Source organism: Mesocricetus auratus, unplaced genomic scaffold (assembly GCF_017639785.1).
Source record: "Mesocricetus auratus isolate SY011 unplaced genomic scaffold, BCM_Maur_2.0 Super-Scaffold_100024, whole genome shotgun sequence".
In the NCBI taxonomy this organism is placed as follows: Eukaryota; Metazoa; Chordata; class Mammalia; order Rodentia; family Cricetidae; genus Mesocricetus; species Mesocricetus auratus.
The window spans coordinates 18,172,898-18,199,494 of NW_024429205.1; the positions used below are offsets into that span (position 1 = coordinate 18,172,898).

General features: G+C 48.3%; 1 protein-coding gene across 4 annotated transcripts in view; it reads right to left on the bottom strand.

The window, feature by feature from the left end:
- Nucleotides 1-26,597, bottom strand: part of Itsn2 (intersectin 2) — a 102,427-nt gene that overhangs the window by 1,074 nt on the left and 74,756 nt on the right. For all 4 annotated transcript variants that reach the window (XM_040730887.1, XM_040730889.1, XM_040730886.1 and 1 more), the window contains 10 exons: nucleotides 12,282-12,403; nucleotides 10,498-10,604; nucleotides 9,530-9,713; nucleotides 6,630-6,728; nucleotides 5,756-5,923; nucleotides 5,112-5,327; nucleotides 4,503-4,624; nucleotides 3,744-3,826; nucleotides 781-864; nucleotides 169-342 (listed from right to left, as the gene is read on the bottom strand). In XM_040730887.1, coding sequence (XP_040586821.1) covers nucleotides 169-342; nucleotides 781-864; nucleotides 3,744-3,826; nucleotides 4,503-4,624; nucleotides 5,112-5,327; nucleotides 5,756-5,923; nucleotides 6,630-6,728; nucleotides 9,530-9,713; nucleotides 10,498-10,604; nucleotides 12,282-12,403 — 1,359 coding nt within the window. The remainder of the gene's footprint in view (nucleotides 1-168; nucleotides 343-780; nucleotides 865-3,743; nucleotides 3,827-4,502; nucleotides 4,625-5,111; nucleotides 5,328-5,755; nucleotides 5,924-6,629; nucleotides 6,729-9,529; nucleotides 9,714-10,497; nucleotides 10,605-12,281; nucleotides 12,404-26,597) is intronic.

Genomic DNA, 26,597 nt, shown 5'->3' on the forward strand with positions numbered 1-26,597 from the left:
TTCCCTTATGTGTGCAGGTAGAGCCCCACCTCCTGCCAAAGTGAGCTGGCATGGGCCTGTGTCATTTCCTGCAGCTGCCATGGGGTATTGCAAAGCACAGACCCTGGGCATAGCCTCCAGATCCCAGAAAACTGGGACTATTTTAGGCCTCTGCTAAGTCATACTTACCATCTGGAGAAAACTGGTCCCTGTCAAACATAGTGAGACACAGCACATCCTGGTAAAGATCCTTGATGAAGAACTGGCAATTGAAGTTCCACTTAGGATTCAGTGTGTCTTGGAGGGTCCTGGTGGTATAGCTTTGGGAGCCCATGCTGATTTCACAGTACGGGTTACTCTTCCCTGCTCAGAGACAAGCCAAGGACACACAGGTACAGTAAGTAAAGAGGGTGACAGGGCAGGTGCTTCTCCAGAGACCATGGCAGGAAGCACCGTGGCCTGGTGGGACACAGTAGTTACTTTTGAGTCTAGTAGCCGTATGGTCCCATGTTCCCAATGATGCCATAATCCCGGGGAGCAAGTGTATGTTCCAGCAGCAGGACTGCTCCCCATAAGCCTGGGAAGGTGCCATGTGGCATGCTTTGTGTATTTTCATGCAGTAGCAGTCGAGATGGGGGATGCTGGTTCTTATCGGGAAACAGTGAGTGGTATTGGCCCAATAAATAGCTTATCCTCAACACCAGAAACACTGCCTTCTAAAAATTACTCAATTCCATATTCAAAGGAGGTACCAGTAAGGAGCAGGATGTCCCCACATGTGTTGAATAAAGCAGCAGTTACCATTTGGCTTGCAGGCCTTTAACTCTGTAGCTTCGATGACATGTACCATCAGACGCCCAATGCCTGAAGTCTTTTGAGAACGGGCTACGAAAGAGGAAGTGAGTCGTGTTAATTCTCCTCTGAGAATGCAGCCAGCACCACAGTGAAGAAGCAACACTGTAGGGCTGTGGTCTGTCCTCACACACCTGTCTCTGATCCCGGAGACGGCCTCCATGCTAAGGGCATGCTCTGCCCGTGTGTCATTGTAATGAACGTGACCATTAGCCTGGACCACTGCTATTGTCATCTGCTATTGCTCTAGCGTTAGCAGTTTAGCCTTTGGTTGCTTCTGCAGGCCGTGTCACCTGCTAGGGATGCCTTTCTTTGCTCATCCTTCAAGACCCAGGCTGGCCTCGCTCACCTTAGCTTCCTTCCTCTGGGTTCCACCAGCCCTGACAGAGGGCACCCCACGGCCTGAAATTCTGCACCTCACTGTCCTTCTCTGCCAGGCAGAAGTCACTGTCACATGGATTGCTTACCTAGGCTTCGTAACCACATACATGCCTATGAACAGTAATACTAGTTTAAAAATGCATGCTGTTTATTCAGTATTTCTGGCAAATAACATTCACTGGTTACTTTGTGTTACGCATGTGCTAGAGCTTTACATGGGTTATATTTAATTCCATAATTGCCTTACAAGGTAGTTCCCATTTTATAGATAAGGAAAACTGAGTCTTAGGAAGGACCATATTTTCAACTTACAGGCTTTTAAAAGACAGGGTTTAATTCTAGCCCAAGTTGCTGTCCTTGAACTTGGAATCCTTCTGTTTCAGTGACCTGACCAACTCAACAATTTCCTCCCTTTGGTTTATTTTGAGACAGAGACTCACTGAGGAGCCCTGACTGGCCTGAATCTTGTTACATAGACAAGGCTAGTTTTGGACTTACAGAGAGATCTGCCCACCTCTGCCTCCAGAGGAGCGGGCCTACAGGTATGTGTCAGCACAGCTGGCTCAGAGTTTTTAAATGGCAGGGTTAAAAGGTAAACAGTGTGAACCGCTCATCAAAACTTCACTTACATGGTAAAACTTTGTCTTGGTGAGCAGTTTTGTTTCAGGGTTGATCTATTTCAAGAGGTTCTGAAGCTATTTTAATGTGACAGAAGTGAGTCGTGTGCTCACACTGCTGGCAAACATGAAGTTCGGCCAAGCAGACAAAAGATCTGAAAGCAGAAAGGATGCTTGGTATCTCTGGGCATGAGTGACCTTCCCACCTTTTCTCCTCCAGATTTTTGTTTGTTTTGACAAGGTATTGCTAGGTACCACAGGCTGCCTGGCCTCAACCTTGAGGGCCTTTTGCTCCAGCTTCAGTGGTGTGTAGCCTTGTCTACGAGCAGTGGCCTGCTCCCTGATGTCCCCATGTCTCCACCATGGAGCACGCCCTTGTTCCACAAAGGCAGAGCCTGGCCCGGCTGTCTATAGGCACCACTGTGCACAACGCAGGGCTTGGCGTACAGCAATAGTCGTGTCTAAAGGACTGCATCCACAGACAATGCAGAACGATCCACACAGACAACGAGAAACTCAGGAAAATCCTTGATTGGCACTTTTGACAAGTTAAGAGATCATTATGTGTTTTATGAAAAGATTCAATTGTTGATTTTTCAATAGCAAGATTTTAAAATGGCATTCATTTAGGAAAAGGCAACTTACACCTACCTTCAAGATCACAGAACAAAATAGGGGGAACCTGAATAAAAAACACATGAGAGCTTCTGCTTCAGCAGCAGGTGCCTGAGTGGGAGCACTGGAAGGGAGGAGGGAAGGAGAGGGGAGGCAGGCTTCCACTGGGTAGAGGCTAAGGGGAGACAGAAGGTGGGGCCTGGCATTTGCATGGAAGTTGGGGGCCAAGGATGCTTTCCAAAGGTCTTTAGGACACTGAGCTGGTGGACGATCTGTCCTATGAACCGAGGACACTGTGACATACAGATCCCCTCCTCCCTGGGAGTCAGTGGTGACATCAGAGATGCAAAGTCTGAAGAATAGTGCAGACTTAGCCCAGTAGGGCTGCTAGGAGGAGCCACGGAGAAGCCAGAGTTTCACTCGGGCTTAAAGGATGGGACGAATCCTCAGGGCAAGGCCTGGAAGCGGCTGGACACAGCAATGGGGGAGAGGGAAATGGGGCTGGGTGATGGGGCAGTCAATGCTGGGGATGAGCCCGAGTTTGGGGTGAGAAACTGTCCTTAATTTGGAGGGCCAAAGGGAAGATGCTGAGGCAGGGGGCTGGCACACAGGAGGGAAAGATGCTGAGGCAGGGGGCTGGCACACAGGAGGGAAAGATGCTGAGGCAGGGGGCTGGCACACAAAGGGAGAGCAGCCCTGTCAAGAGAGCAGCTGATGGAGCCTATGCCTAGGCGGGGGCTTGTCTGGGATGCTGGGATTGTGGAGTACCCAGGAACCACTGCTGAGCCTGGCAGGAGATGACCCCATGGGAGGGTTGTCTGCGGGTACCGTGCTAGGAGAAGGGCAGACTCCCAGGAAGAGGGGAGGAGAGGGCTGAGGAGTCAGATGGAGCTGTGCAGAGGAAACTCTGGCTATGAGGAGGTGGGGCGAGGAGGTGTGGGTGTGCAGGGAGCTGGAGCAGGGATAGCAGAGTTCCTGGTGTCCTTAAAGTGCCATCTACCAGCAATGGGGAAAGACGGGTGCAAAGAGTGGTGGGCTGAGTGCTGGAGGGCCGGCAGGGCCCAGGGCCCTAGAGGTCAGGACGGTGCGGGCAGGGGCTGAGAGGAGAATAGCAGAGTGGCATACCCCGCAAATGGACTCAAGTGGGACAACACAGGCCACACGAGGGTGAAGTTGGTTGTCAGGTGAGGGGGAAGGGCTGGGAACGGCTGCAGGCAGAAGGCAGGCCTTGTATGGGGGATGGCTGGTGCCTCTAGGGCTAGACTCAGTCTGCCTGCACACTGTGGTAGCTGTTCCCACCTTGATAAGCCTTTTCCCGTTTCTTCTTCTCAGTGTCAATGTACTGCTCTGAGGCAGCCTTGATCTTCTGGACCCAGGCTGTTCTGGAGGAAAAGCAGAAGGGCAGCCATGAGGCCTGCCAGGCACCTCCTGGGCTCACGCCCAGCCCCCAGCTCCACACCATTGCTAACCTTGGCTTTAAGCTTGCTTAGCAGGTTCCCAGTCATACACCTAATCTTAGTCCAAGCGATAGACTGGACTGCTAATTAAAGAGAGCCGAGACTTGCTAAAGAAAGCTTTTGACAACACGGGGCTCTGTGAAGGACTGGGAGCCCCAAGCTAGCAGACAGGACCACACTGATGGCAACTCAGCATGGTGGGCAGTTAGTTACCAGACAAGTGTGCAGAGGGAGGGGCAGCAGCATCCCTGGGACTGTCACAGAGGACTTGCCCTGGGAGCTGCACTGGAGGGAAGCATGGCTGTGGGCATGTGGCAGGGAGGGCAGCCAATGGCCAAGTGCAAGTCTGCAGCCCCCCAGGGAGATTTTAGTGGGGATCGAGGCTCGGATCTACCATTGGGAGCTTATGAGGAGACAGGAAGCAGGTAATTATTAGTAGGCAGCTGTGCGACTAGTGACTAAGGCAGGGCCTACTGTGGGGCTGGAGTGCAGGGGACACCTGAGAGGCTGGGTTAAGTGTCAGTGGACTCCATCATGCATGAGTGGACATGGGCTACGGCACAGGGGCATGTTCAGGACAGGTCACACAATAAGGACAGACCTCTCATTGATGTTGTCTGTTCGGAGGGTGTACACCCGATCAATGTGGGAAATGTGGAAGACAGGCTCATCGCTGGAAGGGTCCGTGGGCAGTTTCACCAGCACTTCATTCAGGAAAATGGGCTGAAGGAATCAGGGCCAAAACATGTGAGAAAATATGAGATGGGCCACAACACTCCACCCACCCGTGTCCACAGAGATCTTCTCGAAGTCCCGAAGAGCCCATGGAGAAGCAGAGAGGCGCCTGGTGCCCGGCCTTTTACCCAGGACAAGCCAGTGTCCCTGAGCTGGGGACAGGAGCTCTGAGCCCCTGTGCTGCTGATTTGACGGGCTCTGCACATTGTCACCTGGCTTGATGTCTTGAGTTACAGAGAGATGAATGCTGTCTGTGGCATGGTGGTGTCCTGTTTGCCAGGAGGAGGCTCCTGCTGTCAGCAGCAGCAGCAGCTGAGGTCTGGCACAGAGGCTTCCTTCCCTTGGGAAGTGGCAAAGGACACTGAGAGCCACCTGAATTCAGTAGGGGCTGAGACCAGAAGGACAGGGCAGGACCAGGTGAGAGGCTGTGTGTGTGCTTAGGTCAGGACGGAGTGCAGCAGACGCTGGAGCTCACCGTTTTATACATCTTGAACTGAGCACTGGACTTGGAGCTGAAGAGTTTCTCAGAGCCGGAGGAAGCCGTGAACTGCCTGACCATGTAGGTGAGCAGCAGGAAGTCGTTGAAGAGAAACCCATGCAGTTCTTTATTGCTCTTGGTCTTATATAACTTCCCGCTGTGCAAAAGCTTCCGGGGACCCAGGCAGTTGGTGAGGGAGTTGAAAATAAGTTGCTTAAAGAGAAGAAAATGGCACTTTGTAATTCTGAGAGCAAATAACCCCACTGCCCGGGAAAGGCCAGTGTCTAGCACCCAAGGTTACTATGGTAAGATTTTCTAGGTGGCAATACAGTTAGAATTATTCACCTTTCTAGAACAAAATACAAACAAAAGACTTCCTATTTATCACTTTCTAGAATTCCCTTGGGGCCTGTGAAAAATCAATAGTTGATTCTATTGGTTTCTACCAGTAAAATTCACATCTCACAACAAAGACCCTACTTTCCCAAGGCAGGAAAGCAATCCAAGGGGTGTCCTGCAGTACAGGACAGCTAGCCCGCACGGTCAGTGAGTGTGGCTGTCCACACGAGGGAGGATGTGCTGCAGGCTCCCTACCCAGAACCTGCCTGGTGCATCCAGCTCGGCTCACAGCTCAGCCTCACCTCTGCCAAGCCTTCGCACTGCACGTGTGACTGGATCCACTCCAGCCGGTCGGAATTTTCTTTCTCCCGAACTCCCTCGTTCACCTGTGAGCACAGCTCTTCAGCTCGTTCCAGGGCCAGTTTCAGGGAGGAGTGGTCAACATGACTCTGTGGAGTGTTCTCTAGGATCTGCGGGACAGTGGGCAGTGTCATGTAGGTCACACCGTGTCAGCCTGCCCACCAGGGGTCTACTGACTCTGTTCACCCTGTCTTGTTGCTTACATGAGTGAATCCTCAGGTGAATACCCCACCCCCATGAGAGTAGAGGTAACAGCATCTGCCCTGGGAAGCAGAGCCCCACAGTCCTTGTGGGATCAGGGTCTGGTAAGTACATAGGCCAGGGGGTGACAGGAACGCTACAGATCTGACTGAGTCTTGATAATAGACTACAGGCTAATGGTTGCCTTCTCGGTCTCCCTGATAACTTTAAGCCATGTGTTTTTTGTTTGGGAGGTTTTGGCTTTTTGAGCCTATGTCTCTGAAGTCCAAGCTGGCAGAAAATTCACTATGTTGCTTTATAAAACCTGTACTCTCCTTAGCAAACATTCTGCCACGGTTCCGCTAATGGCAACTCCATGTTCTCTCTGGGTTGAGGACGCCTCCATAGCTAGAAGGTCTTTACCCTGCCCCACCAGCACATTGTGACCATGGACAGTTCCAAGGGAGGCAGATGACTTTAGATCCTGCTTACGTCTGCCCGCTTTAGGACACTGGCCTTTAGGCTACACACATAGGTGCCTGGAGCAAGGGGCAGAGGGATCACTGCTTCCTGGGTGTCTGGCTCCTGTCCAGCCAGGCCGGCCCTGCTCCCAAGGCAGCCCAGCCCAGGACTCACGCTCCTGATGAGCAGGGGGTAGCGAGTGATCCTCTGCATGGGCTTTAGCAGGAAGCTGGACAGCGGCATCCCTTTACACCGCGGGTCTGATGCCAGCTTCTGTAAAACAGAGAGGCTCCAGATGAAGCAATGCAAACACTGGGCAAAACTCCCGCCAGGGCCACCATCACGATTTCAGGCTTGCTTTAATGACAGGATCTGAAATGGCACATGCTACGTTAGCAACAGGAATCTCTCAGCTCGTGAGTCCAGCCCACCTGCTTCTCAGCTCTCTCACGGAGTTTTGCTGCTCTCACCTGGCCGCTTCCACCCCAGCCCACGGGCTTTCATCCTCATCTCTGCTCCTTCATCGTCTCAGTGTAGCTGCTGCCCCAGGCTGAGGCCCAGGACCTGTAAGCAGTCATTCTCTGGAGTTCTATCGTAGCGACATTACACTTCTCATTAGATGTCCCAAAGGCACCTCAGTCTCAACACACCCCACACGAGGTCAAATTCCCTCACAAGAGCTTGTCTCTCCTACCTCCGTCTCTGAGTTACACTCACACCAGAGTTGTCACTTCCTCCCATCTGTCTGGAGGACAGCTCTTGATTTCCTCCGTGTCAGCATGTCTACTATGCTGCTTCATCAGAAACAACAGCAACTACTTGTTGAGAACCTACTGTGTGCCAGGCCATGAATGTGTGAACCTTTGCTAGTACTGTCTCTACTAACTTTTTTTTATGTTCCTGATTCACAGTCATTGTTCAAGATCCAGGCCAGGCTTCTTTGTGGCTACTTTCCCCTGGGACACCTTCCTCCTGGACTCTCCTCTGGGCACCAGGACACATGGGGGAGCATCATGCTTTAGGTGTCTCTGTCAGAATGTCAATATCAGTAACCTGTTGGCAGAGCACCTGCAGGGGTCACCTGCACTCCAGGGTGAGCACCTGCAGGGGTCACCTGCACTCCAGGGTGAGCACCTGCAGGGGTCACCTGCACTCCAGGGTGAGCACCTGCAGGGGTCACCTGCACTCCAGGGTGAGCACCTTTAATGACTGATGAGTGATCTCTGCAGTCACGGGCAGAGATGTCCTTTTGTTTTTAGATAGACCTGTACTTACCTATTTTGCTATAATGGTATTTTTATGTTTTATATTTGGAAGCTAGGGTTGTAGCTCAAGGGAAGAATTCTTGCCTAGTATGAGGAAGGCCCTGGGTTTGAGTCAGCATCAAGAAAGAAAAAGACAAAAATTTAAAAGCAACACTTGGGAGATACAATTTGCTTTGATTTCATTTTTTTCTTTGAAGTACTAGGGATGGAACCCAGGGCCTTGTGCATGTCAGAGAATCACCTCCTGTTGACTTATAGCTCTAGCCCTAGATGTTGCTTTATATGTAAAAAAAAAAATGTTAGCTGTGTGGTGACGGTGCACACCTTTAATCCCACCACTTAGCAGAGGCAGGCATATCTCTGAATTCCAGGCCAGTCTGGTCAATAGAGTGAGTGCCAGGACAGCCTAGTCTACACAGAGAATCCCTGTCTCAAGAAACCAAACCAAACAAAAACTGTTTACTTACTTATGTGTTTATTTGTAATGTGTATGTTTGTATATAAGCCACATGTATGTGGGTCACTATAGAGGCCAGAAGAAGGAGTCAGGTCCCATGGAGCTGAAAGCAATTGTGAGCTGTCATGTGGGTGCTGGGAGCTGAACTTGGGTCCCCCTGGCAGAGTATCCAGTGTTCTTAACCACTGAGCGCCCTCTCCAGCCTGTTGATTAATTTTTAAACAGATCCTTTTTATATAGCCCAGACTGGCCTTGGATTAATGTTTTTTGTGCCTCAGTCTCTCAGGTACAGGAATTACAGGCATATATATACCACCATGCCGATCTTAGAAGCATGGCATTGCAGGTGTGTGAATTAGCTGCTGTATGGCTGTGGAACCTGAAAACATTAGAATTGCAATCGTTATCACACATGCAGCTTTTCTCTTCATGTTCACTTTACAACCACAGCACGGAGCCAATCCTTCCCTTCTCCTCTCATTGGTTCCTGGGGGCGTCACTGACATCTGTGCACACTGCTGTCCTGCACACAGGGTCACAGTCACACCTGTAGTATTGTTCTCTGACATCTGTGCACACTGCTGTCCTGCACACAGGGTCACAGTCACACCTGTAGTATTATTATTCTCTGACATCTGTGCACACTGCTGTCCCGCACACACGGGTCACAGTCACACCTTGTAGGTATTATCTGGCTTCCTGTTAACTATTTTCTCCTACTTTCATTTCCTTCAATTACAAGGGACTCATCTAAGTATTTACAATTTTATTTTGCTATATTTTATACATTTAAGTAAGCTCCTTTATTTTTTCTGGAATAAGATGATTATTAAATAAATACAATTTATAAAATTAAGAAGTGATAGTATAGTGGGACTGGAGAGAAGGCTCAGTGGTTAAGAGCATTGGTTGCTCTTGCAGAGGACCTGGGTTTGGTTCCCAGCACCCACATGGCAGCTCACAACCACCTGTAACTCCAGTTCCAGGGGATCTGATGCCCTCTTCTGACCTCTGAAGGTGTCAGGCATGCATGCCACGTGGTTCACAGACACACATGCGGGCAAACACCCATATACACAAATAATTAAAAAGGAAGTAGCATTATGGATATTTCTCTGGAAAAACAAAACAAAACAACACTACTATTGTAGTTACATAACCAGGACGTAAAATTATGGTTGCAGTGCCAAGAAAAACAAGCTGTACCAGGAACAACACTGTGCAATCAGGAAGCTGCTGCCTTTGGGAACTGATGGGCACATACCTCTCAATTTCCGGGATTCCAGTGGGAGGTGAGCCCTGCCTCCAGGCTAGGAGGGGCCAAGACCCCGAGAGTCCCAGACGGGCCATACCTTTAGAAATTCCTTGAAGTCAGTGTCCTCATCTGTCTTCTGCTGCAGCAGAGTTGCCCCGTTAAGCTGACAGCTGCAGAACCGGATGTAGGCCTGCATGTGGGACAGCTCTGCCGCCAGGATGTCCCCGATCATCTGAACAGGCATCTTCTCACCTCCAGTCTTCTTCCGCACCCGCAAGGCCCTGCAAGTAACTGTCGGTTACTCCGTTCTCCACACATCTCCTTCCTCGGCAACTAAAGGGTGAATGCCACAGACACCAACAGCGATGGCAGCCGGTGCAGGACCTAGTGTCCTTGGACACTGGGGAGGAATGGCTCGCAGGAAGGGCAGTGCATGGCCCAAAGCTCTGCTGGCTGAGCTAACCTGGGGAAACACTAGCAAAGAAGAAAAAGGCACCAAAGTCTACACATTCAGGCACTTCCTAGGCTTTTAGAAGAGTCTTCAGTTCACCCCAGTTTCCTGACAGAGCTCCTTTTGAGATTCAGTTTGTTTTCCCTCAGTTGAGGACACATGCAAATGTGACTTGGGAGCCGAGGTGGCCAGCAGCTGGAGTGAAGAGCTGGTATCTTCTGGAGGGCGGCCCCTCTGGAAGGGCAGGATGCAGCCAGGGTTAAGCTGGCCTGGAACTCTGTCTCGTAAGGATAAAGGGCAGAAAGCTCCCCCAGGACACGAATTGCACATGAGCACTGTGCTGTCATCATCTGGCTGTGGCTGCAGCCCTCTTCTGCCTGTCACTCCCCTCCTGCCGAGCTACATGCTGTACCTGTTTGGGGGCCATACACCAACACAGCTTTCCTTGTTTAATCTAAGTAGTTTTCTCAATAATTATGCAATTAGGTTACAGGGCACTTCTTAAAACACCAGTGGAATACAAAGCCTAAGGGAGCAGCATAGAGTTGAAAGTCCCCTTACTGAGCAGTCCCTGAAGGGTTACAGTGACAATGTCAGGTGACACCCACACTCACTTCAACAGTTTTGTGTTGGACATGATGAGCTCCTTCCAGTTCACAAAGATCAAGGCCATCTCTGCTTCAGTGAGGAAGCCCGACTCTGCCATCCGTTTCTGGAAAACCTAAATTCAAAACATGGATACAACTTAGCTTGAGTGTGGGTCCACAGCCATGTGTGCCTTCCTGCATTCTGACAGCAAGGCAGGGCACTTCTAAGTAAGCTTCTTATGCCTGTAGACTTTAAAAAGGTCATTTACTGTGCATATGAGGAGGGAAGACAGAGACAGAGTTGGGGGCACATTTGGCACAGCGTAGAGGACACCTTTGTGGGACGACGTCTCTCCTCCCCACTTTTGAGGAGGGTCTCACTGAGTGCCGCAGTGTCTACAGGCTACCTGGTTCACAAGCTTCTGGGAGATTCTCCTGTCTGCCACCCATCTTGCCACAGATTACAGATGTGGGCTACCCACAGTCCTCCTGGGAGGTGACACTCCTGGGAGGTTGGTTGGGAACAGGGGCTTTTCTCCTTGGCCACCTGTCCAGGTGTAAGGAAATACAGATAAATGAATCTCATGCATTCAATGGGTATTTGAAGGCTGCCCAGGGCCAGGATGAGTCTGGGGGATGAACGATGAGGGATGAAGAACAGAGTTCTCGAGTCAGGGTTAACTCAGTTGGGAGGATGCCTGCCTAGCAGGCATGATATCTGGGGTTCAGTCCCCAGCACCACACAACTGGGCATGATGGCAGATGCTTGTAACCCCAGTGCTTGGAAGACAGAGGCAGGAGGATCAGATTTCAAGGTCATCTATGGTTCCATAGCAAGTTCAAGCCCGGTTTGGACTACATGAGACCCTGTCTCAAGAAGAAACAAAGGAGTATATAGGGAGTGCACAGGCTGAGAAAGCGGCATTCCCAGGGGAGGGGTGAGGGCGGGGCAGTGTGCAGGGGGCACAGACGCTGCAGCTGAGTGAGGGCAGGCCTTGCAGGCAGACGCAGACAGATGTGGCCCCTGCTCTACTCTGCTATCCAGGTCACGGCAGGGGACACACCCATCTGCCCCGGGTGGGGGTAGGGGTGTTCATATTCTCCAAGTGATTTGTTGACTGAATGACTCTTCTCATCTGATGGCCTTGGTACATTTCCTGGCACCCGAAAGCCATGGAAACAGAAATAGGGTAGAAGTATAAAGTTGCCTTTTGGGTTTTCACAGCCATTGTAGAGTGTTCCTACAGGAGGGCACTGTCCTCAGCTTAGTGCCACTGGCCACATGGACAGATATCGACAGTGAACACATGATTTGGGAAACCATTTTGCAACTGCGCCTGTTTGGTTTCCTAAGCTGACATAAACATTAAGTAGAGGTATTGAAGCCAGTGAAAATGTCAGGTTTCCAAACGGCAGTGTGGCACAGTTAGGTAAGAACTGGAGTCAAGCCTTCACACTCTCTCTACGCCCTGTCCTTTGCACATTCAACCAGGACACTCCCAGGTCCCCCTGCCCCCTGCCCTCACTGAGTGGGCTCAGCTGAGGGAGAACCGATGCCTTCATCAGGAGCCTTCAGCTTTCTGCCTTACCAGTGAGCAGAAGCAGCTTGTGTCATTGTGAGTCCTCACATGGAAGTGGTGCCCAGCCAAGGGACACAGCTCAATGGTAAAACCTGTGAGAGGCACGTGAGAGGCCCTGGGCTGCATCCCCAGTGTGGAAAAAACGAAAAGATGGCTCACAATGCTTTCCAGTGGGAGTGGCAGAGACGGCCACTCCATCTCCTCTACGAGACAGGAAGCAACAGGCCTCACCTCGATGACCAGCTGCAGATCGTCCATGTACCGCTCCTCGGTCTGAATGAGCTCATGGATATAGCCCTGTCTCTTCCTCTCCATGGGCTGCATTGTGTCCAGGGCTTGGAGATCAGCACACCCTGCAGAGACAGGACAGAGCTTAACCACACAACTTCAGTCCCTCAGGGAACACGGACATTTCTCAGAGGGTGTGCTGGTTTCACAGATCGTGCTTCGAAAGGACATTTCCAAAAGAGAGTCACACATTTGCGGATAGCTGATGTGAAGTGCCACTCAGTGATCCTCGGGGTGAATTTACAGCAGGTTCCTCATTTCTGAGCAACAAGGAGAGAATTGAGGATTCTAGAAATGGCCTCAAAGAGTTTCACCATCCACAGCTTTTGGAAATTACTGAAATGACTAAATAAATTAGTACTTGATATCGGTGTTTTCCAAACCACAGATCATGAGCCATCACTGGGCCCTCATCAACCTCGGCCCGACATTTCCAAACGAAATGCAGGCTACCATGCACACAGTGCTGTTCAGTACCGTGAAAGACTTGCCAATAAATCTATTTAGCTATAAACTTATAGAAAATACCATAACTCACTTTGAATTACTGTTAAGAGAACAACAACAAAAGGCCTAAGAAATGTGTCTCTAGAGTTTTGCAAGGAAAGTCCTAAGGTTAGAAAAATCTCAACAAACCACAGAAAGAAAGCAGTGGAGTCAGTCAATTAACTTATGACTATTATTATTTTAATATTTTATTATTTCTGTGTATGCACGCAATGAGGTCAGAGAGGTGTAAGGTTCCCTGGAACTAAAGTCACGGGCAGATAGTTGTGAGCTGCCTAAAATAGATGCTGGGATTCAAACTCAGGTCCTCTGTAAGAATACACTGTCTTAACCACTGAGCCATCTTACCAGCCCAATCACCGATTAAGCTATAACCAAATGGCGTCTGTAGCTGTATTCTGTAGACCTCATTCTGTTTTTTTGATAAGTGCTATCAACATTGCTGGTTGAATTTTCAGTTGTCTGGTAACTACTATTCAGGAATTGTTTTTAGTTTGTGTTTATTTGCTCAAGTAAATCTACTAACCCTCTGCATGGTATCCAGGAAGCTACCACATAAGGTGGCAGGCAGAGGATTTCAAGCCATAACGGAAAAACAATTCTTTGTAATGCAGTCAAAAAAAGTAAATTTTTGAAGACCGCAGTAAAGAAACTGGGGTCAGTGAGATAGCTCAGCAGGTGAAGGCGCTCGCTGCCGAACTCCGTGACCTGAGCTTCATCTCTTGACTCACACGATAGATGGGGAAAACTGACTCCCACAAGTTGTCCTACACACACACACACACACACACACAGACAGAGACAGAGAAAGAGAGAAACAGAGACAGTAACACAAATCTATGTTGTTGTTTTTTCTCTTTTAAACAAAAACTGAGCTAGAAGACAAGGAGGTAAGGACGTCACTCCGCTTGAGGCAGTGGGAGCTGTCCCCAGCACAGGCCTTGCGAATGAAGACAGTAGTGGAGGATGTAGAGTCCCTCACGGGGCAGCCTCAAAGCAATGGGAAAGAGAACAAGGTCCCAGAGGAGGACAAACAAAGATCATGCTCTCGCTCTCTTTCTTCCTGCTAGCTGGGGGAGGCACCAGGCCAACACTACCAGGGAGCTCTGGTATAGCCCAGGCTGCTTTAACCTTCTCTACCCGTTTTTCCATTTCAGACCTAGAGGCTGAGCTTAGGACCGTGTATGTTAGGCAAGCACTGACCACTGAGCTATGAATTAAAAATACATATTTGTAGGCCAGGCATTGGTGGCGCACGCCTTTAATCCCAGCACTCGGGAGGCAGAGGCAGGCAGATCTCTGTGAGTTCGAGGCCAGCCTGGTCTACAGAGCGAGTTCCAAGACAGCCGCCAAAGCTACACAGAGAAACCCTGTCTTGGAAAACAAAAACAGAAATATGTGTGTGTGTGTGTGTGTGTGTGTGTGTGTGTGTGTGTGTGTGTGTGTGTTGTATAGATTTGGGCTAATGTACAGTTTTAATGAAGGCTTTTTTTTTTCTAATTCTGTAGGCCTGGATATCAGGTTTCTAAAATAAAAATACTGAATTTAGCAGGTGACATGGGGTGCTAGCCAATCAGAAATCATAGCACTACTGCCATACTCAAACTGCCAAAGTTGGAGCACTGGATTCTGTTCTGTCTGCCAGGGAGAACCGCAGAGCAGCAGGTACGCAGTGAATCAGGAAGGCCAGCTGGGTGCTGGTTTGACCGGGCTGTGTGTGGCATGGAGGACAGGTGTGTGGCAGATAACTGTGAAGAGGCTGCTCAGAGCATCACATCATCAGGGACACTGGGGATGTCCAGGTGACTGCTGGAAGTAACCAGAACCCCTGCCGAGGTGACTGTACTTCTTACTTAAAAAGAAGATGGGTTAACTTTATGTGTATGGATGTGTGTCTGTGCACCAGGTGAGCACCTGGAACTCACAAACCCAGAAGAGGGCATCAGACCCCTGGAGCTGGATTATAAGAGGCTGTGAGCCACCACCTACGTGTTCTGGAAGAACAGCCAGTGCTCTTAACCACTGAGCCATCACCAGCCCCTTACCTGGTGTTCTACAACCTCAACCATTCAAGATCCTTGTCTGGGAGTTTTGAAACATCTGCATTCCATCTCTATGATTGTTTAGTACTCTTTAAAATTTTTAAATTACATTGTTAATGTGTTTATTGCGTGTAGGTGTATGCATGTACCTCGGCTTGAGAATGGAGGTCAGAGGACAATTTTCAGGGTTGGTCTTCCTTCCCCTGGGGAGCGAGCTAAGTGGCAGGCACCCTACCCACTGGGCCACCTCACGAGCCCCTCAGAACTTTTGGTTGCATTTACTTCTATTCAAAGTTAAATGTACTTGTGGTTTTTCTGTAAGTCACTGCAGTGGAGACACAGTCACTAAATGAGGCTGCATGAGTTTGTGGTGCCGGGGCTCAAATGCAGACTGTTGCACACACTAGGCAAATGCTCGCCCGCTGAGCACATCCCAGCCCTGAGCCTGGACACATTTTGTTACCACTGCATCATGAGCCACTCGCTCACCTCAGAGTCTTAGTGATTTCCTTCAAATGCACCAACACCGGTCTATCCAGGACAGCTGAGACCCCCGGGAAGCGCCTCAAGCAGCTTCCATTGCTGCCACTGGGATGCACATGCTGTCCTGGAACTCACTTTGTAGACCAAGCTGGCCTCGAACTCACAGAGATCCACCTGCCTCTGCCTCCCAAGTGCTGGGATTAAAGGCGTGTGCCACCAATGCCCGGCGACTTCTGCATCATTAAGATGAGCGTGGGGACGACTCTACACTATTCCATGCTAACCCCTGCATTTCATTCCAAGGGCCCTTATACTTCTGTCCTTGGTTCAGTTTCCAACCCTCACTTCAGATGTTCTTACCTATGGGGCCAGGGGGGAAATAAAGGCATGGGGAGCCCTGACCCTTCTGCCCTTTATCTCTCTACTCCCTCACTCCTTATTTCATTCCTAGTTCTAGTTCTCTCTAGAGCCAGCACCCTCTTTTGTTTGTTTGTTTGTTTGTTTGTTTTATGAGACAGGGTTTCTCTGTATTGTTTTGGAGGCTGTCCTGGAACTCGCTCGGTAGACCAGGCTGGCCTCGAACTCACAGAGATCCGCCTGCCTCTGCCTCCCAAGTGCTGGGATTAAAGGAGTGGGCCACCACCGCCCGGCCAGAGCCAGCACCCTTAACTGATCTTCCCTTCCACAATGTCCCCCCCCCCCACCCCCGCTGCCCAGGCCCCCACTATATTCAGCTTTCACTGCTTCATTTGTAGTCCACAAGCAGGGTTAGAATGTCCCTCCTACTCATTAGTTAAGACACTTCCTTCAGCCCCATTCCCTCCTCAGCAACCTTCTTTTTCACGTCACTGCCAAAGTCACAAGAAGGTCTACGCTTGTGACTCCCTTCATTTCCCTAGCTGGGCACACTGCTTTGTTGGAGGTAAGAAGGACCCAGCATTGCTGTGTTCGGCGCCCTCTTCCGGCTCACAGCCTCTTCCACCTGCCCCCGCACTGTTACCTCGGAAGTGCTGCCCCTCCAGAGTCTTGCTGTCCCTTCTCAGTCTTTGTAATGCTCCTCTTCCTGGTGCCTCCTTCAGAATGTCTCCCTCTGCCTGCTGCCAAGCTCTCTGCTTCTCCCAAACCAGCAAATGCCAAAATAGGATATGGCATTCCTGTCCTGTAAGGTCACAGGAATCTGGCCACACTGAAGGCAGTGTATTGCTCTTCTTGTGCCACAGTGCATATTGGCCTATTTGAGTCTAAGAAGCACTGCACTACAGACACTCGCAACTTGAGGAACCAGAGTTGCCAACAGTAGTCCCGACAATAGAGGGAAAGGAGAGTGGAGTCTCTGGATGAACTGAGGACTTGGGTTTCCATGGAGTGAATATACACACTTTGTCATCCTCGATATCTGACTGTCCCTATACTCAATAGAGAGGCATGTGACTGAACCCTTCCAATGTATCTTGTCCAATAGAGATGTGCTGCCGATATAAACTACACACTGGGTTTTGAAGACTTATTTAAATATGAAATGTAAAATACTGCAACAATACTATATTGGTCAGACGCTGGTGAATATACCTATGATTTCAACAGTCAGAAGACTGAGGAAGGAGGCATTAGAATCAGAGGCCAGCCTGGGCTACACAGTAAGACTCTCAAAAACAATCAGTCAACCAGTCAACCAACCAACCAACCAACCAGCCAACTAACAAACCAACCAAACAACCAGCCAGCCAACATCAACCAACCAAACATCAACCAACTAACCAATCAACCAGCCAGTCAGCCAGCCAACCAACCAAACAACCAGCAACCAACCAACCAACCAACTAACAAACCAACCAAACAACCAGCCAGTCAACCATCAACCAACCAAACATCAACCAACTAACCAATCAACCAGCCAGTCAGCCAGCCAACCAACCAAACAACCAGCAACCAACCAACCAACCAACCAACAAACCAACCAAACAACCAGCCAGTCAACCATCAACCAACCAAACATCAACCAACTAACCAATCAACCAGCCAGTCAGCCAGCCAACCAACCAATCAACCAACCAACCAGCAACCAACCAAACAACCAACCAATCAGCCACTCATTCAGCCACCCAACCAATCACTCAATCAAACTTGTTGTATATTGGAATATTTTGGATATACTGGATTAAATAATATTGGAATTTTATGTATTTTGACTTAAAATGTGACTGCTAAAATTTTTAAATCACATATGGGGCAGCCATAGTTATTCACATATTTCTGTGAATAGTTCAAGCTAGCCACTGTATTTTTTATGTTCCTTTCCTCACAAAATGTCCAATGGCTTCCGCCGATTACGGAATGAAGCATGCATGGCTCCAGGGTCACCACGGTCTGGCTCCTGTCTGCTTCCCAGCTCTGCACTGACTGCTTTGCCATCTCCCCATCCCCACCCACCCCCGAGCCTAGGCTCTGTCCTTACAACATGGTGTATGCTCTTCCCACAGCTTTGCTGAGTATCACTTTTCCTTCCTCAGTTACAGCCTGGTTCTGACATAAAGGTGCAGCTCAAGGGATACCACTGTGGGAAGAAAACCTTCCCCATCCCTGGTCCCACTAACATCCAGACTTGCTTCTTCTTGTGACTAGTCTATGTCAATATTCAGTGGCAGCTATGGGTGTTGGCAGCATGTTCTGCCATGAAGCTATGCTTCTAACCCCTGATTCTGTATTTTAAAATGTCACATAAACTAGCTCATATTGTCCTTAGTCTATCAACTTAGTATGTCCACGTATCCTCTGGTCTGTGTCTAACACACCTAAATAATAAACTGAGTACAGTGCTCTGACCCTTAGGGACTGGCTTTGGTAAGTGCTGAAAACATGGTGTTGGGCCTGGGCTGCTGGTCTCCAGATATATTTTTCCTCTTTCTGGCTTTGATTGGGGTCATAGGGAGGCAAGGCCCATAGGGCGCTCACTGTCTCTGTGCTCTTGATAGAGCTGGATTCTGCCAGGTCTAGCAGGGAACCCAAAATGACAGGATAATTCCTTCTAATAGATCAAGGGGTAAGAAACCTTTTTGTCCCTGATAAGAGAAGGAAAATGTTGGGCTTAAAATATCACCAAAACTTGGATTTTAAGAATTCTGAAATAGGTTAGGCAGTAGTGGTAGAAGCTAATCAGGAGGCAGAGGCAGGGGGATCTCTGTGAGTTTGAGGCCAACCTGGTCTACAGAGTGAGTTTAAGGACAGCTAGGGCTATACAGAGAAAACCTGCCTTGAAAAATAAACAAAAAAAGAATTCTGAAATGAATGATTTAACACAAAAATTGGCTGACAGCTGGTGATAACCTCAGGGTGCTCAGCCAAAGAAAGTCTACAGTCTGTTGGGAGGGCCACTCTTACCACCAGGAGACCAAGAGGAAAGTCTACAGTCTGTTGGGAGGGCCACTCTTACCACCAGGAGACCAAGAGGAGCTGGCTAAAGAAAAAATCTGTCTCTCTCTCTCTCTCTCTCTCTCTCTCTCTCCCTCTCTCTGTCACACACACACACACACACACCACATACATACACACATACTACACACCACACACAGACATACCACATACATACATACCACATACACCACAGAGATACACACACACACACAATCACATATACCACACAACCACACATACCACATACATATATACCTCTCTCTCTCTCTCTCTCTCTCTCTTCTCTCCTCTCTCTCTCTCTCTCTCTCTCTCTCTCTCTCTCTCTCTCTCTCTCTCTCTCTCTCTCTCTCTCTCTCTCTCTCTCTCTCTCTCTCTCTCTCTCTCTCTCTCTCTCTCTCTCTCTCTCTCTCTCTCTCTCTCTCTCTCTCTCTCTCTCTCTCTCTCTCTCTCTCTCTCTCTCTCTCTCTCTCTCTCTCTCTCTCTCTCTCTCTCTCTCTCTCTCTCTCTCTCTCTCTCTCTCTCTCTCTCTCTCTCTCTCTCTCTCTCTCTCTCTCCATGGAGAAAATGCACCATAAATTTAAAAGTGAGGATAAAAATCCCAAGAACCTACGATGATAGAATAAAATACAAAAGGAGATATAAAATGCACATAACTGAAAACATATAGGAAGAGAATAACCCCACACACAGTCCACAATAAGAAGGCTCTTTGGAGGGTCTCAGGGACGGCTTAGTTAGCACAGCTACCTGCCAGGCTAGAATGTGCACTTGAGTTTAGATTCACAGTGTTCACATTAGGATAGTGGCACGCATCTATACTGGGGAGAGGAGACAGGCCAGGAGGGGCTGGGAGGAGAGACAGGTGAATCCTTCAAGTTCAACAGTCAACTAGTCTAGCCAATCAGTGAGCTCTGAGTTTAATGAGAGAGCCTACCTCAAAACTAAGGTGGGAAGCAACAGAAGAAGACATCTGCCCTCTGGTTCCCACACCCACATGTAAACACACATAAATAAACACACACACACACACATACACACACACACCACACAAATATATGTATATATTTGAAAAAAGTAAACAGTAAATACTATAATGAAAACAGTATATTAACAGATAAAATACCAAATTAAACACATCTAAGAATTAGTAAGCAATATGAGATGTAAATAAACAGCTTAGAAAGTAGCTCAGAAAGTAAAAACAGAAAACATGAACTTATGACAAGGACAGCAAACCCTGCATAGACACAGAATGGCAAGGTTAGCACACCCTGCATAGGACACAGAATGACAAGGACAAGCCAGAAAACACTGCACAGGACACATAATGACAATGACGAGGCCAGCACACTCTGCATAGCAACTGAGGCAGGGAGATGAAAGACCTGGCAGGCAGCATCGTGATGACAAGAGTTATCTCCCTCATGGATTGCACCATTAGTGCTTTAGCTAGAGTCATCACCAGGCTGTGTGTGGCAGCTCACGGCTGTAACCCTGGCATTCTGCAGACTAAGACAGGAACACTGGGATGACCTGGAGGTCAGCCTGGCCACACACTGAGTTTCAGGCTATACAGTGAGTTTCAGGCTAGTTTGAATCTGCAAAACCTTATTTTGGAAAATGAGAACCACATAAACCAACAAAACAAAATAAAGCAAATCCCAAAGGATCTGCAGGAGATGTTGCCAGCAACCACCTGGATGACATGACACCATGCTTATCCACAACAAACAGAACAGCCTCAGAGTGTGAAATAAAACGATAGAACTTTTCTGAAAATAAATAAATAGAGAGAAAAAGGCAGGCAACTATAACGTCAATGAAAATTATCACAATGAGCAGTTTGAATAATTAACAGGTCTGACATGAACATGTTAAGAGAATACACATTTCAACCAATATCAAGGTCTGTGGGGAAACAATTACTGAATGTAGGAGGGAATGTCTGAATTTAACACTATTTTCAATTGCTTCTTTTTAAAATTATTTTTGAGGCTGGAGAGCTGGCTCAGGAGCCAAGAGCACTTGCTGCTCTTGCAGAGAACCTGAGTTGGGTTCCCAGTGACCGCATCAGGCTGCTCACACTGCCTGTGACTCCGGGGATCCCAGTGGTCTCTCTGACCTCCACAGGCACCTGCACTCATGTGCAAATATTCCCTCACACACAACAGGAATAGTGAAAAACTATCATAATTCTGTGTATGATGTGATGTGCGCACTCTGGCATGTCTGTGGGCAGGGGACAGTTCTGGGGAGTCATTCTCTTCTTCCACTTTTATGGGGCCTCCAGGGATCAAACTCGGGTCATCAGGCTATGGTGGCAAGTGCCTTATCATTGATCCATCTCTACAACCAGTCAAATGGCTTTCTTGTAATTGTGTATGTATGTGCATGGTTTGTGCATGGACACATGTGCCATGGTGAGTGTGTGCATGTATGTGCATGATGCTTGTGAGTGGGCACACGTGCCATGGTGCGTGTGTGTGGGACAGAGGACAGCTTTGTGCATTTGGTTCCCTTCCTCTGGACTCAGGTTAACAGAACTGTGCTGTGTGCGCCTTTGCCTGTGAGCCACCTGACTGTCCCCAAATGGTTTTGCTTAGAGAAGCTTCCTGGTGTCCCAGGTGGTTGTCCCTGTAGTAGCAGGGACCCATTTTGCCTGACGCACCACGAACTCTTGTGATCACTCCCTGTTCTCTTTTGTGTTTCAGGGCTGGCAGGAGTTCCACGCCCAGCTACACCCTCTTCCCTCTCATCAGCGTCTCTCTTCACATCCTCCTACCTCCTTTCCCAGCCTTTCCAGGTCTCCCCTCCTCATCCTCTGCCGCCATCCAGACTCCCAATGGCGAAAGTCCTCTGCTTCAGGCCTTAGCTTCTTCTCTGTGGACTCAGTGACCTGGTTAAGGATGTGTCAGCCAGACTACGCCCACATTTATTCTGTTTGAACTTCTCATTCTTGCCTGTGTAGGGTCCCCCTCATCAGCAGAGCACCAAAAGCCATCTTCCTACCCCCACTGCCTAACTGGCTTCTCTTCCATCACCCTCTAATTCAGTTAGTGACAGCACCATTTCTCCCGAGCTCACACTGCATCTTTGGATGGAGACCTTCCTCCTTACCCTCCAGTCAATCCACTCACTGGCTCTAACATCAAAACACATCCATAATTCGACCAGCTCACACCACATCCTCCATTACTATTCGGGTACAAGCCACTATCATCTTGTGCTTGGATCACTGAGCAAGTTCCTAGTGGAACTCCTTGCTTCTGGTCCCTTCTGCTCATTTTAATCTAGCAGAGTAATCCTGTTAAAGCACCTCAGATCGTGTGCCCCCTTTGATTAAATCCCGCTAAAGGGGTTTTCTTGCTCCACACAAAAGTCAAAGTTATTTTAAGAGTCGCAAAGGATCTCAACTACGCTCCATCTTCTTGACCACCCTGGTCTCATTTCCCCCTCTAGCTGCTCCCTCTGCCCCAGGCCACTGGCACCACCCTGTTCCCTGAGCATCACATCCTATGGCAGGTCCTCTGATGTGCTGTCCCCTCCTCCTAGGACAGTTCTTTCCCCAGATACCCCCAGGCCCTTCAGGTCTTTCTCCAACATCACCAATCTGGAGACATGTCTGAGGGTCCCGTTTACAACGAGATCCCTCCACACCACAGCCCGCACTCACTCTCCTTTCTACTTTACTTTCCTGAGAAACAGCATACTTTGCTAATCTCATCTGTTTGAGTCCCCCCTCAACTGGTACAGGGCAGTACTTTTGTCTGTTTTCTAATCTGCTCTACCCACAGTGCCTGTCACTCTAGTAGGTGACCCTTCTTCAAAGACTGGTAAATGTAAGAGGAGATGTACCTGGACATACAGATCACAGAAAGTGACAAAAATGTCTTTGTAGGCCCTGATGGGCAGGAAGAATGGGCAGAGAAGAGACGACAGATCAAAGTTCCTGGAGAGACAGGGTGAGCTAAAGGCCCTCAGTGTGTGGGTAGATGTGGAGACAAATGATGAGTCACAGTTAATAGAAACTCTGTCGCACTGCCATGGTTGTGAAGCACTGTTCTAAGTCTCTGGGCAAACAAGAAGCAAGAGAGAGATGCTTAGGAGGGAGATGAGAAAGATCCCAAAGGCTGAGGACAAAGGACAGGCTGTGCTGCTGATACAGGCTGCGTTTGTTCAGATTAGGTCATGAATACCAGAAACGTGCTGGCCCGTTCTGAGGAGAGCGAGGCCACGGAACAATGCCGTTCTCTGTGAGCTCCGCTCTGCTGACCACTCTGAGTATCGAATATCAGCTGTCAGTAGCACTGTGTGGAAGCTCTGTAAGGAGGCAAGCCTCTAACAGTAAATCCAGAAGACTAAAACTGTGTCACTCTCCACAGATGGCCTTTTTCCCCAACCCTTATTGGGCCTTTAGAAAACCACTATTTTATAAAACTATTTATTTATCTACTTGGTAAATACATACTAAGAACAAATAATGCATCAAGTAGTATGTTTCTACCATAAAGTGATAGTTAAACATATTTTTGGGGGAATTTAAATAATTCTTTAACAAATTTTTATTTATCTGCTGGTGTTGCTGGGGATCAAACCTGCAGCTTCATTCATACTAGGCAAGTGCTCTTCCAACAAGCCATACGCTGGCCCTTTTAAAACAATTTAAAAGTTCTTTCTTCTTATTGTTTTTTTCTGAGACATAGGTTAGCTGTGTTGTTTTGGCTGCTCTAAGTCCTATTCTTCTGCCTTACCTCCCAAGTGCTCTGATTAAAGGCATGCGCCATGGACTCCACTAGCTTGGGTTCCTGTATTTTTCTGAAGCCTACTGAGTTGTACATCAAGCCACAGGTGTATTTATGATGTATTTATTTAAATGCAATTGTACTGAAATGTTTTAGAACATCAGAAAGCCACCACATAATAACAGTATTCTAGAATGTTCCCAAAGCAACCTTGTATTTGTATTTCTTAATCTTCTGTGGAAGAGCATAAGCCTAAAGCCACAGAGAACTTTTGTCTTTGTGTGTGTGCATATATGTGTGGTTTGTGATTGCATGTTCACATGTATGGGTGTGTGTGTCTATGTGAGGATGTGTGGAGCCAGGGGTTGACTTTGGGCATCTTCCTTGGTAACTCTCCGCTTCACTTACTGAGGTAGGGCCTTTGCTGAACCTGGTGCCTGCAGATTTTAGTTTAGCTACCCAGATCATTTCAGAGAAATTCATGTCTCCACCTCCTGAGTGACTGGATTAGTTCTTAAGTGGTGTTAGGGATCTGAACTGCAGTCCTCACACCTGTCCATTGCTCCAAGGACCAGCACGCTGGCTCTGTCCTTGGCAGTTAGTTCCTGCCAGGATCTATGTGATTCCCACCCTGCCTGTTTCAAAACGAACTTCAGACTCAGACTGCGGGTAAGAGATGGAACAAGGCTGGGCGTTGGTGGTGCACACCTTTAATGCCAGCACTTGAGAGACAGAGGCAGGCAGATCTCTGTGAGTTCGAGGCCAACCTGGTCTACGAGCAAGTTCCAGGACAGGCTCCAAAGCTACATAGAGAAACCCTGTCTCAAAAAACAAAACAAACAAAGAAAGAGATGGAACAAGAGGGAGCAGCTCCTTCCTTGCACTTAACCCAGAAGTTTCTTGATATCTGACTAATGGAAATGTGACTCTCTTGAAGAGAGAATGGAGATTCTGTAGCTGGGTGGATGAGCAGGACTTCAGAGCCACTGGGTTTCTTACATAGGAAGGAAAGGCAATGGTAAGGGTGTCTACACAGCACTCATCGACCGCCGGGTGTAGACTATACACCTGACCTGGTGTGACCCTGAATTGATTTCTGGAGGAAAAAGAACTTAGAGTAAATACTCAGAATGCCAAACATCGCCAGGCACCGCAAACAAAACCAACATGACCTTCTCTTCCTTTAACTTTTTGTGTCTTAGAGACACAATTGGTCCTTTATCCACCACAACTGGAACCTTGCAGCTCCTTGTTGCAGCACTCCGCATCAGTCACACAGCACTGTCCGTGGGCAGAGGCGTTTCATACATCTATTCTTCTGCAGTATCACTGAGCCGCCTACACGCCTCTTTCCTCCCCCATGAAATATTCTTACAGTTCACATCTCCAGTGTCCACGATCCCATAGCTGGAGAACATCCTGCACCCTGGGTTTAGGAGACGCTTGTTCTTTAGCGCCCTGACTCTGGCTTCACAGTGGCCGACAGATAACCCCTGGTGGCACTCAGATCCTAGTGGCGGATTCTTCCAGGGTCCTCGGATATAACTTGGCCAACCTGGACTCACCCAAAGCTGTTCTTTTCATCACCCTCGCCTCACCTCACCTTGATTAACTGGTGATTGCTCTACTTTTCTGGTTTGGAGGAGCAGCAGCCCTTGGTAAAGGAAAAGCAGGTGGGGGTAGCTAAGAACATGAGTTCCAGAGTCAGGAGGGACTTGAGCTCCAAACTGTCAACCCCCAGGGCAGGTTCACTGTGCGCTGCACAGAAAATGTTCACAACATGTCAGCTATTATTTCTAGAACTTACTATGCAGTGAACTAGTGCTTCCTAAATGCTGAATGTACGATGTGGTTCTCCTCCTGAGTGACACACTTTGAAGAGAACAGACACTGAGTGATTGTTGCTTTTTTGACAAGAGCATGAAGTCTCTTAAGGACATTTCATTATTTCTTGGTCTTGTTTAAGACAAAAGTGACCCAAAAATTAATTCTGAAGTTTATGGGGTGAGGCAAAAGGCCCAGCACAGCCACCGCAGTATGGAAAAGGAAAAAGATTCAGCACTAAACTGGAGGAACTAAGACAGCAGGCCACCAGACAGATGAACTGACCACTGAGACCCAAGAAAACACGAAAACTGACTCAGAAGTTAGCCAGCTGGTCTCTGCAGAGGCGCACAGGCAATAACAGAGAACACAACAGAGACACTGTGGGACACATGACAGCTACCGGGGTGAAAGATGCTAGACAGGCCTACTCCTCAGCAACGCCAACTCAGAACACACCATACCCAAGTCCCAAATGTGAGCCACAAAATGCTGACATCCCAGAAGATAAGAGAAACATCTATGTGACCTTGAGCTCTGAGATGACAAAATATGACACGAAAGATATAATCCATGAAAAATTTAACTGGACTTCACTAAAATTTAAATGTTTTGTTTTATGAAAGACAGGGTTAAGAGAAAAAAAGACAAGTTGCAGACTGGTAGAAAATATTTACAAAACCTAAATCTGACACAGGATCGTCACCCAAAGTGTACAATTAACCGGCAATAAATAAAAACACCTGACTTAAAGAATGGGCCATAGACCTTACACCTCACCAAGGCAGATATGCAAATGCAAATGAACGCATGAAGAGATGTGGTGGCACACACCTTTGATCAGGCAAGCAAGAAGCTCCTGGTGAATCTCTGTGAGTTCAAGGCCACTCAGGGCTACTTAGTGAGATCCCACCTTACAAAAAAGGTTGCTGTATGCCATCTCTCTTCAGGGAAATCCATACAAAAACAATACACTAACACACACATTAACTTGGCCACAACACAATAGCTTCATTGCCAGCAGGAGCAAAGCTCAACAGTGTGGCTGTTACAAAACAACATGCTACATTATTTGGAAACCCTAAACACAGCACAGCTAAGCAATAGAATTTTAACCTGGCCATTAAAAGGAACAATGTATTAATGCATACTACAACATAGATGCTATACGAAGTAAGCCAATCACAAAAACCTACATGTCTTACATGTTTGTTCAAAAGAGGCAAACGTATGGATTAGTGATTTCCCAG